At 50.0% G+C, this 12,289-nt stretch overlaps 1 protein-coding gene across 1 annotated transcript in view; it reads left to right on the top strand.

Annotated features, from left to right (window-relative positions):
* The first annotated feature begins 5,300 nt into the window (after positions 1–5,300).
* The window catches only part of LOC129854596 (lysM and putative peptidoglycan-binding domain-containing protein 2-like), a 34,180-nt gene continuing 27,191 nt past the window's right edge, over positions 5,301–12,289 (top strand). Inside the window, exons 1-2 of the mRNA XM_055921834.1 lie at positions 5,301–5,817; positions 6,842–7,194. Of these exons, the coding sequence (XP_055777809.1) occupies positions 5,566–5,817; positions 6,842–7,194 (605 nt within the window). The 5' untranslated portion in view covers positions 5,301–5,565. The remainder of the gene's footprint in view (positions 5,818–6,841; positions 7,195–12,289) is intronic.

The following is a 12,289-nucleotide window of genomic DNA, read 5'->3' on the forward strand; positions in this document are numbered from 1 at the left end:
CACTCACACACACACACACACACCTCTCCATCAGGCTGGGGGCTTGCTACCAACACCAGATGCACCTCCCATTCACACTCACACTCTCTCTCGCTCTCTCTCAAAACCCCCCAAATAGATTCAAATCTGATCAATCGCTTTCAATTTGAGGATTGATATTTCTTTCGCATAAATTGTCTTCAAAATACTTGAGATTGTGATTTTTTCTGAAAGGGTCGTAGGTGAGATAAAGAACAGAACTTAAAAATAGAGTTTTGTGGTTGATATGTACTTTTTAAACAGTATTACCATTTCTAAAAAATCCTGAAAGATTGTGCTTTCGTGATCCGTATTAAGTTTTACAAACTTGAGCAGCTCCATAGACAGACTGGGAGAGCAGAGTGCCGACCACCCTACTAAAGCCAAGGTTAGACTGGGGAGAGCAGGGTGCCGACCACCCTACTAAAGCCAAGGTTAGACTGGGGAGAGCAGAGTGCCGACCACCCTACTAAAGCCAAGATTAGACTGGGGAGAGCAGAGTGCCGACCACCCTACTAAAGCCAAGGTTAGACTGGGGAGAGCAGAGTGCCGACCACCCTACTAAAGCCAAGGTTAGACTGGGGAGAGCAGGGTGCCGACCACCCTACTAAAGCCAAGGTTAGACTGGGGAGAGCAGAGTGCCGACCACCCTACTAAAGCCAAGGTTAGACTGGGGAGCCAGAGTGCCGACCACCCTACTAAAGCCAAGGTTAGACTGGGGAGAGCAGGGTGCCGACCACCCTACTAAAGCCAAGGTTAGACTGGGGAGAGCAGGGTGCCGACCACCCTACTAAAGTCAAGGTTAGACTGGGGAGAGCAAGGTGCCGACCACCCTACTAAAGCCAAGGTTAGACTGGGGAGAGCAGAGTGCCGACCACCCTACTAAAGCCAAGGTTAGACTGGGGAGCCAGAGTGCCGACCCCCCTACTAAAGCCAAGGTTAGACTGGGGAGAGCAGAGTGCCGACCACCCTACTAAAGCCAAGGTTAGACTGGGGAGAGCAGAGTGCCGACCACCCTACTAAAGCCAAGGTTAGACTGGGGAGAGCAGAGTGCCGACCACCCTACTAAAGCCAAGGTTAGACTGGGGAGAGCAGAGTGCCGACCACCCTACTAAAGCCAAGGTTAGACTGGGGAGAGCAGAGTGCCGACCACCCTACTAAAGCCAAGGTTAGACTGGGGAGAGCAGAGTGCCGACCACCCTACTAAAGCCAAGGTTAGACTGGGAGAGCAGAGTGCCGACCACACTACTAAAGCCAAGGTTAGACTGGGGAGAGCAGAGTGCCGACCACCCTACTAAAGCCAAGGTTAGACTGGGGAGAGCAGAGTGCCGACCACACTACTAAAGCCAAGGTTAGCGGAGTAAAAGTTGAGTAAAACACCCCTCACCTTGATTCTTCCAGTGCTTCCCACAGTCTTCCCTGCTACCACTTCAGTCATGGTGATCTGCCACCACTGTGGGAACTGTTCTGACATTCTCATATGCTTTGCTGATTCGGAGTGACTTTCTCTCGTTTCCAAAAACATTTGGATATTGTTTCGCACGGTCTTTAGCTGTTATTTTTGTTGGCAAATGAGATTGATTTCTGTTTATTGTACTGTCAGACATTGACAATCACCCATCACCTTCGCACATGAATACGCTGACAGGCCAGGGGGAAAAAACATTGTTGATGTGTGGTTGCATTGGGCAATTTTCCACGGTACAGTGCAGTAATTGGTCAAAATTACGAACCCCGCTTTTGATTGGACCCTTTTATGCGCTAAAAGTGCAGGGATTGATCAAAATTGCGAGCTCTCACATTATTCTGCACTGATTGCAGAATCCTGGAGGGACTGAAATAGGGCTATCTTCTGTATACCACCCCTACCTTGTCACAACACAACTGATTAGCTCGAACGCATTAAGAAGGAAAGAAATTCCACAAATGAACCTTTAACAAGGCACACCTGTTAATTGAAATGCAATCCAGGTGACTAACTCATGAAGCTGGTTGAGAGAATGCCAAGAGAGTGCAAAGCTGTCACCAAGGCAAAGGGTGGCTACTTTGAAGAATCTCAAATATAAAATACATTTTGATTTGTTTAACACTTTTTTGGTTACTACATGATTCCATGTGTTATTTCATAGTTTTGATGTCTTCACTATTATTCTACAATGTAGAAAATAGTAAAAATAAAGAAAAACTATTGAATGAGTAGGTGTGGCCAAACTTTTGACTGGTACTGTATGTGTCTCTAATGTGGTCATACATTTGGCAGGAGGTTAGGAAGTGTACCTCAGTTTCCACCTCATTTTGTCTTCTCTCGAGAACCAGGTCTGTTTATGGCAGCCTCTCTCAATAGCAAGGCTATGCTCAATGAGTCTGCAAATAGTCAAGGATTTTCTTAATTTGGGGTCAGTCAAAGTGGTCAGTGGTCTCTCCCTCTCTCTCTCTCTCTCTCTCTCTCTTTGCTCTCTCTCTCCACTCTACTCTCTTTCGCTCTGCTGTCTCTCTCCCCCTTCATCTCTCTCTCTCTCTGCCCTTACATGTGTTTATTTATTTTACCGTTATTTTACCAGGTAAGTTGACTGAGAACACGTTCTCATTTGCAGCAACGACCTGGGGAATAGTTACAGGGGAGAGGAGGGGGATGAATGAGCCAATTGTAAACTGGGGATTATTAGGTGACCATGATGGTTTGAGGGTCAGAATGGGAATTTAGCCAGGACACCGGGGTTAACACCCCTACTCTTACGATAAGTGCCATGGGATCTTTAATGACCTCAGAGAGTCAGGACACCCGTTTAATGTCCCATCCGAAAGACGGCACCCTACACAGGGCAGTGTCCCCAATCACTGCCCTGGGGCATTGGGATATTTTTTAGACCAGAGGAAAGAGTGCCTCCTACTGGCCCTCCAACACCACTTCCAGCAGCATCTGGTCTCCCATCCAGGGACTGACCAGGACCAACCCTGCTTAGCTTCAGAAGCAAGCCAGCAGTGGTAGGCAGGGTGGTATGCTGCTGTGTTAATGATGTGATTTCCATAAGTTGAATTTCAGAGAGAAAAGAATGTTACAAAACCATAATCTCCATCTAATTATATGAATTAATCATACAGGATTCATTCATCTATTTCTCCTCTTGTTTCCCACTTGTAATGCAATATTTGTTTTTGAGTAAATTACATTTCAATATGGTGATTCATTCAGAGAAATGTGTGTATGTGTATGTGTGCATACACTTTCTCTCGCTCTCTTTCTCGTCCTCTTTCTTTCCCTCTCTCTCTCTCTCTCTTTTTCTCTCTCTCTTCTTGTTCTTTCACCACCCCACTTGTTGTTGCACTTTCCCCATCCACACAATTATATACAACAGTCAATTATAGGATCTCTATGCCCAATCTCTCTATCTTTCTCTCCCCCTCTCTCTTTCCACCTCTCTCCCTGCTCTTTCTGATCTCTCTCTCCCTTCATCTATCTATCGCTCTGCTCTCTCTCCCTCTCCCTCTCCCCTTCATCTCTATCTCTTTCCCTCTGCTCTCTCTATCCCCTTCATCTCTCTCTCTCTTTCTCTACCCTTCAAATCTATTTTACTCTGCTCTATCTCTCTCCCTTCATCTCTGTCTCTCTCTCTTTCTCTCTCTCTCTGTTCATCTGCCCGTACATGTGTTTTAATGATGTGATTTCCATTAGTTAAATGTCAGAGAAAAAAGGACATGACAGAAGTATAATCTCCATCTAATGATATGAATTAATCATACAGGGTTCATGATTCTATTCCTCCACTTTTGTTCCCTCAGTAACACAATATTTGTTTTTGAGCAAATTACATTTCAATATGGTGATGCATTCAGAGAAATGTGTGTGTACGTGTGTGTGTGTGTCTGTGTGTATGTATGAGACATCAGCACTCGCTGGTCGTTGTGTCCCCGTGTAATCTCTACATCTGAGACCTTGCCATCACTATAGTACTGCCAGCTTGTCCAACATGAGCATAACAGTGACTACAATAGAATAGGAAAGTTTTACTGACTATGACTGTGATACGTGGTTGATGTTCTGGGTCACTTCAGTATACAATAACATAGTAGATACTGTTTAATGGTACAGACTGTTTAATGTTGATACTATACAATACAACTTTATTGTCCATATCTAACAGAGAACAATGGACATTTGAAGAGAGAGTGGCCCTACTAGCCAGAAGTGGTTGATTGTCATGGACATGTGTTTGTTTTCGGAACATGTCTGCTATAAAGACACATATACACTTCCTCTCAGGGGAGGACTGGTCATAGGACATTTCAGGTAAATGCCAGGTGGACTGGTCCATTTTTAGCCCTGTGGGCCTATCTAAATTTGTGTTTTTGCGCAAAATTATCATTGTTTGACTAATATGGGGGCCTCGAGATAAAAAAAGTGGTCCGGTTTCTGGTCCCAATCTGTCCCTGCTTCCTCTTCATGTCATCTGAGAAGAGACAGACTATAGAGAGCAGTCCTCTCTGACAGTCTCTCCCAAACCACCATCCACTCCTCTCTATGAGAGACTCTCCCACCATCCACTCCTCTCTATGAGAGACTCTCCCAAACCACCATCCACTCCTCTCTATGAGAGACTCTCCCAAACCACCATCCACTCCTCTCTATGAGAGACTCTCCCAAACCACCATCCACTCCTCTCTATGAGAGACTCTCCCAAACCACAATCTCTATTGATGGAAAAGTACAAAGACAAGATAGCACATCTTAAGTTCTTCTTAAAAATCCAGTCAATAAGAATTTGATATGTAACACTTGTGGTGGTCACTGGGTTGGTCCCCCCCCCCCCCCCCTCTCCTCCTCCCCCTGCCCCTGTGTCGCTGGTCATTGTTACATTCCACAGACACATAGCTCACAGACACATGAAACTTACCAAGAAGGACAACCAGGCAATAGCAGCAGCCTCAGGCTGGTAGGTAGGCCCACAAACCACTGCTGTGTCCTTGAGCAAGGCACTTAACCCCAAAATTGCTCTCCATCCATGGGTGCTATTCTAATCAAATCGACAATAAAGTTTATATTCACTCTATTTCACAATGGTTAGGTGTGAACATATATATCTTTTTTAAAGTAGACTGACAGTTTTTTAATCAGATAGGCCTACTGTAAAACAACATCTGCATGTTTGGGCCCTAGCTGGCAGTATGCCAAAACTGTGCTCTCAAATGACACTGGTGACGTCACAAGCGTGGAGCGGCGAAGACACGCTGGAGTGCGTATCCAATTGCATTGCCCCAAATTCACACCGAGCGTTCCACGTTTTTTTTTTACGTCTGCAACGTAAGTAAGTAACGACTGTCTGTGAGTGTCTGTCTGTCTGTCTATGGCACCAAACAGCGAACGGCTCGGTTTTGCCTGACCTGAAATATGCCACATTCACACAGGATCGACATGTGTCACCAAACTAGAAATGGCAATCTTCCCGCAGCCTGACTGAGTAAGCTAGCCAGCCACTTGGCTACCTCCTAGCCCAGGTTAGCTGAGTGCAGTCGGCGCATCACAAACCAACCAGCAGCTACCGAGAGAAGATGGCGGAGTACTCGCCTGTCCTGCCGATGAGGGATGGTGGAGCGAGGTTTGGTATCGGACAGCCCATCTTTCCCCGGTCCCGGTCCGGTTCAGAATCCGATAGTGAACTGTCTCAGAGTCTGGCCCGAACCAAGATCCGGTCTTACGGGAGTACGGCTAGCGTCGCGGCTTCTCTCGGCGAGAAATACATAGAGCATCGGGTCACAGACAGCGACACTTTGCAGGGCATAGCCCTCAAATACGAAGTAACGGTAAGGTTATTACCGGCACACACACACGTTTTGTGTGAATGTCTTTTGTGTTATGGTTGTGGATATTAAAATGTGAAATCTCATTCACCGCGCATTTGTTTTCATCAACTGTCATGCATGCGAGCATTTTTTGGGACCACCTATTTGCTACGCTGTCATATCATGGTCGCGAGTATAATAAAATCAGTGCTTGCAAGATTGAACTAGCATAGACCTACTACACGATTAAATTATTATTAGATCCAAACATTTATGACTTACTCTCATGATACCTGAATGCAACGGACGGACTGGGCAGGCTTCGACCCAGAAACTTCAGTATCAGATTTCATCCCATTCAAGGCCTGAGCGTTTCCTGCTCCACATTAGCTACATTGTCACATTGTTGCATTAACAACATGGTCATCATGACTCATAACAGAATGTGCTACAGTGTAGCACTGTTGGCTACTGTCTCCATACCTGTAGGACACCAGTGCAATAGACAACTGGAACAAACAGGTTACACAAAGGGTCTTGTGATCTTGTGTGAGCAACTTCAGCCACGTGCAGTGTTTGGCAGTCATCATTCCCATCTCTGTAGCTCACTGTCACTGATGACCATTGTGGACTACTCCAGTCCTGAAGGAGCACAGTGTGCTGGTTTTCCTTTAATCTGGTGTGTTAGTGTTGTGGTGAAACAAACGCTTGCACACACTGTCCCTCCAGGTCTGGAGTAGCCCATCCCTGCCCTAGGGGCTTCTAGGAGTGTCTGTCTTCCTGACAGACAATGTACTTCCTGACATTGTACATTGCTCATCTTTCACTCAATAACAACATGTGTTACTACCTACATTTCCATCAGTATTGATACTGTTGTTACTGCCTTGTTATTACAATCTTGTTAGTTTTTCTATTTCTGTTATGACTGCTTTGTGACTGCAGTTATTAATACTGATGTTATTGCTTTGTTAACCTGTTATTAATACTGTTATTGTTTTGTTATTAATGTGTTATAATCGTTATGTCACATATATGATTCCAGATGGAGCAGATCAAGAGGACTAACAAGCTGTTCAGTAACGACTGTATCTTCCTGCGTAACACCCTCAACATCCCTGTGGTCTCAGAGACCTCTCCCTTCAACGGCCTGTCTCTAGAGTCCCCCGACGGAGATCCCCAGCACCAGGACTTCCACCCCCTGTGTGTGGGGCAGGACAGGGACACTGAGGAGGGCCCCTCGCCGCCTCCGGCCCCTGGCTCTGGGGATAAGGACAGTAGGAGTTATAAACGGCCCCAACCAGAAGAGCTGTCGGCTCAAGACTTCCTGCACAGACTGGACTTGCAGATTAAACAGTCTAAGCAGGCAGCACGCAGGCTCAAAGAAGAGGAAGTGAGGTAAGAGTTGGAATACGCCAACGTGGTGATAGCCAGTCACATGGGTTTCGTCCAAAATGGCACCTTAGTCCATATTTAGTACATTACTTTTTGAACAGGCCCTATTTATTTATTTTTATTTAAGCTTTATTTAACTCGGCAAGTCAGTTAAGAACAGATTCTTATTTACAATGACGGCCTACCCCGGCCAAACCCCATGGACAACGCTGGGCCAATTTTGCGCTGCCCTATGGGACTCCCAATCACGGCCGGTTGTGACACAGCCTGGAATCGAACCAGGGTCTGTAGTGACACCTCCAGCACTTAGACCGCTGCGCCACTCGGGAGCCTATAGTGCTCAACTTTTGACCATAGCCCTATGTTCGGAATAGGGTGCCATTTGAAATAGTGCACTATATAGGTAATAGTGTTCAATTTTCAGATTTGCCCCTGGCACACTCAGTGAACCACATTGAACTGAACAACTGAGTTGACAACCATTCACCTTATCCCTTCTGCATACTACAGGACGTGTTCGCCCGCTAAGATAAAACCAATCAGCTTGGGGTAGGTAACACAAATCCTCAAGTCTAACGAAGTGGTAGGAGCTAGCAGTGGTTTTCAGACTAGAAATTCAGACTAGCAGTTGTCCTTTAGCCAACTCTTGTCTTAGTTAAAAGTTGCTTCGTCCAGGCGCATCACTCAAACCAGCAGTCAAATCAGCAGACTGCCTGTGAGTGAGACGTCAAATCAGAAAGCTGCCTGTGGAAGTGTGACGTCCTGCTTACGCAGATGCAGGTGACGGTTGCCTGTCGGATTCTGAGTTCCCACTGGCCAGTGCCCCTCTCTCCTGGCCTGCGATTGGCTGCTAGTCATAAATGTTGAGTCATGCAGACTTCCTGCCAAACTGTGGGTGGTGAGGGGCTGAGATCAGGTGTGTGTGTGTGTGTGTGTGTGTGAGAGAGACAGTGAGTGAGTAGGAGGGTAGGAGGCTGAGAGCAGAAGATGTTGTCACTGCAGATGCCTTCACCCTGTGTGTGTGTACTGATGCGTCAGGAGAGAGATGTCCATCCACAGTGTCTTGGTCTGATCCCAGGCTACCTGACTCAGTACAGCCTATCTGTTAAACCTCTATTACTGCTCAGATTACATTCCAAACGGATGACGTTACACGACTGAGAGACAAGCAAACAACAAGCAATGACATGTTTTGTTTTTGCAGAGTAGTTTGTAGATCCCAGACTGAGAAAGAGAGGACGAGTGAGATAGAAAGGGAAGACTGAAAGAGGGAGGGAGGGAGAAGTACTCCACCTATTCAACCATTTCAGATTTCAGGAGTCTAGGGGAGTAGGGGCCGTCTAGGGGAGTAGGGGCCGTCTAGTGGAGTAGGGGCCGTCTAGTGGAGTAGGGGCCGTCTAGTGGAGTAGGGGCCGTCTAGGGGAGTAGGGGCCGTCTAGTGGAGTAGGGCCGTCTAGTGGAGTAGGGGCCGTCTAGTGGAGTAGGGGCCGTCTAGTGGAGTAGGGGCCGTCTAGTGGAGTAGGGGCCGTCTAGTGGAGTAGGGGCCGTCTAGTGGAGTAGGGGCCGTCTAGTGGAGTAGGGGCCGTCTAGTGGAGTAGGGGCCGTCTAGTGGAGAAGGGGCCGTCTAGTGGAGTAGGGGCCGTCTAGTGGAGTAGGGGCCGTCTAGTGGAGTAGGGGCCGTCTAGTGGAGTAGGGGCCGTCTAGTGGAGTAGGGGCCGTCTAGTGGAGTAGGGGCCGTCTAGTGGAGTAGGGGCCGTCTAGTGGAGTAGGGGCCGTCTAGTGGAGTAGGGGCCGTCTAGTGGAGTAGGGGCCGTCTAGTGGAGTAGGGTCTCTCTAGAGGAGTAGGGTCTCTCTAGAGGAGTAGGGTCTCTCTAGAGGAGTAGGGTCTCTCTAGTGGAGTAGGGTCTCTCTCTAGTGGAGTAGGGTCTCTCTCTAGTGGAGTAGGGTCTCTCTCTAGTGGAGTAGGGTCTCTCTCTAGTGGAGTAGGGTCTCTCTCTAGTGGAGTAGGGTCTCTCTCTAGTGGAGTAGGGTCTCTCTCTAGTGGAGTAGGGTCTCTCTCTAGTGGAGTAGGGTCTCTCTCTAGTGGAGTAGGGTCTCTCTCTAGTGGAGTAGGGTCTCTCTCTAGTGGAGTAGGGTCTCTCTCTAGTGGAGTAGGGTCTCTCTCTAGTGGAGTAGGGTCTCTCTCTAGTGGAGTAGGGTCTCTCTCTAGTGGAGTAGGGTCTCTCTCTAGTGGAGTAGGGTCTCTCTCTAGTGGAGTAGGGTCTCTCTCTAGTGGAGTAGGGTCTCTCTCTAGTGGAGTAGGGTCTCTCTCTAGTGGAGTAGGGTCTCTCTCTAGTGGAGTAGGGTCTCTAGTGGAGTAGGGTCTCTCTCTAGTGGAGTAGGGTCTCTCTCTAGGGGAGTAGGGTCTCTAGGGGAGTAGGGGCCGTTTACGGGAGTAGGGTATCTCTAGAGGAGTAGGGTCCCTCTAGGGGAGTAGGGGCCGTCTAGTGGAGTAGGGTCTCTCTAGGGGAGTAGGGTCTCTCTAGGGGAGTAGGGTCTCTCTAGGGGAGTAGGGTCTCTCTAGTGGAGTAGGGTCTCTCTAGGGGAGTAGGGTCTCTCTAGGGGAGTAGGGTCTCTCTAGTGGAGTAGGGGCCGCCTAGGGGAGTAGGGGCCGCCTAGGGGAGTAGGGGCCGCCTAGGGGAGTAGGGGCCGCCTAGGGGAGTAGGGGCCGCCTAGGGGAGTAGGGTCTCTAGGGGAGTAGGGGCCGCCTAGGGGAGTAGGGTCTCTAGTGGAGTAGGGGACGTTTAGGGGAGTAGGGTATCTCTAGAGGAGTAGGGGCCGTCTAGGGGAGTAGGGGCCGTTTAGGGGAGTAGGGTCCCTCTAGTGGAGTAGGGTCCGTCTAGGGGAGTAGGGTCTCTCTAGGGGAGTAGGGTCTCTCTAGTGGAGTAGGGGCCGTCTAGTGGAGTAGGGTCTCTCTAGGGGAGTAGGGTCTCTCTAGTGGAGTAGGGGCCGTCTAGTGGAGTAGGGGCCGTCTAGTGGAGTAGGGTCTCTCTAGGGGAGTAGGGTCTCTCTAGGGGAGTAGGGGCCGCCTTGGGGAGTAGGGTCTCTAGGGGAGTAGGGGACGTTTAGGGGAGTAGGGTCTCTAGGGGAGTAGGGGCCGCCTAGGGGAGTAGGGTCTCTAGTGGAGTAGGGGGCGTTTAGGGGAGTAGGGTCTCTAGGGGAGTAGGGGCCGTCTAGTGGAGTAGGGGCCGTCTAGTGGAGTAGAGGCCGTCTAGGGGAGTAGGGTCTCTCTAGGGGAGTAGGGTCTCTCTAGGGGAGTAGGGGCCGTCTAGGGGAGTAGGGGCCGTCTAGGGGAGTAGGGGCCGTCTAGGGGAGTAGGGGCCGTCTAGGGGAGTAGGGGCCGTCTAGGGGAGTAGGGTCCGTCTAGGGGAGTAGGGTCCCTCTAGGGGAGTAGGGGCCGTCTAGTGGAGTAGGGTCTCTAGGGGAGTAGGGTCTCTAGGGGAGTAGGGTCTCTAGGGGAGTAGGGTCTCTCTAGGGGAGTAGGGTCCGTCTAGTGGAGTAGGGTCTCTCTAGGGGAGTAGGGTCCGTCTAGTGGAGTAGGGTCCGTCTAGTGGAGTAGGGTCTCTCTAGGGGAGTAGGGTCCGTCTAGTGGAGTAGGGTCTCTCTAGTGGAGTAGTGTCTCTCTAGTGGAGTAGGGTCCCTCTAGGGGAGTAGGGTCCCTCTAGGGGAGTAGGGTCTCTCTAGGAGAGTAGGGTCTCTCTAGGAGAGTAGGGTCTCTCTAGGAGAGTAGGGTCTCTCTAGGAGAGTAGGGTCTCTCTAGGGGAGTAGGGTCTCTAGGGGAGTAGGGGCCGCCTAGGGGAGTAGGGTCTCTCTAGGAGAGTAGGGTCTCTCTAGGAGAGTAGGGTCTCTCTAGGGGAGTAGGGGCCGCCTAGGGGAGTAGGGTCTCTAGGGGAGTAGGGGCCGCCTAGGGGAGTAGGGTCTCTCTAGGGGAGTAGGGTCTCTCTAGTGGAGTAGGGTCCGTCTAGTGGAGTAGGGTCTCTCTAGTGGAGTAGGGTCCGTCTAGTGGAGTAGGGTCTCTCTAGTGGAGTAGGGTCTCTCTAGGGGAGTAGGGTCTCTCTAGGGGAGTAGGGTCTCTCTAGGGGAGTAGGGTCTCTCTAGTGGAGTAGGGTCTCTCTAGGGGAGTAGGGGCCGCCTAGTGGAGTAGGGGCCGTCTAGTGGAGTAGGGTCTCTCTAGAGGAGTAGGGTCTCTCTAGAGGAGTAGGGTCTCTCTAGTGGAGTAGGGTCTCTCTCTAGTGGAGTAGGGTCTCTCTCTAGTGGAGTAGGGTCTCTCTCTAGTGGAGTAGGGTCTCTCTCTAGTGGAGTAGGGTCTCTCTCTAGTGGAGTAGGGTCTCTCTCTAGTGGAGTAGGGTCTCTCTCTAGTGGAGTAGGGTCTCTCTCTAGTGGAGTAGGGTCTCTCTCTAGTGGAGTAGGGTCTCTCTCTAGTGGAGTAGGGTCTCTCTCTAGTGGAGTAGGGTCTCTCTCTAGTGGAGTAGGGTCTCTCTCTAGTGGAGTAGGGTCTCTCTCTAGTGGAGTAGGGTCTCTCTCTAGTGGAGTAGGGTCTCTCTCTAGTGGAGTAGGGTCTCTCTCTAGGGGAGTAGCGTCTCTAGGGGAGTAGGGGCCGTTTACGGGAGTAGGGTATCTCTAGAGGAGTAGGGGCCGTTTATGGGAGTAGGGTATCTCTAGAGGAGTAGGGTCTCTCTAGTGGAGTAGGGTCTCTCTAGTGGAGTAGGGTCCCTCTAGGGGAGTAGGGGCCGTCTAGTGGAGTAGGGTCTCTCTAGGGGAGTAGGGTCTCTCTAGGGGAGTAGGGTCTCTCTAGGGGAGTAGGGTCTCTCTAGTGGAGTAGGGTCTCTCTCTAGTGGAGTAGGGTCTCTCTAGGGGAGTAAGGTCTCTCTAGGGGAGTAGGGTCTCTCTAGTGGAGTAGGGGCCGTCTAGGGGAGTAGGGGCCGTCTAGGGGAGTAGGGGCCGCCTAGGGGAGTAGGGGCCGCCTAGGGGAGTAGGGGCCGCCTAGGGGAGTAGGGGCCGCCTAGGGGAGTAGGGTCTCTAGGGGAGTAGGGGCCGCCTAGGGGAGTAGGGTCTCTAG

The sequence above is a fragment of the Salvelinus fontinalis genome, chromosome 4 (assembly GCF_029448725.1).
Source record: "Salvelinus fontinalis isolate EN_2023a chromosome 4, ASM2944872v1, whole genome shotgun sequence".
In the NCBI taxonomy this organism is placed as follows: domain Eukaryota; kingdom Metazoa; phylum Chordata; class Actinopteri; order Salmoniformes; family Salmonidae; genus Salvelinus; species Salvelinus fontinalis.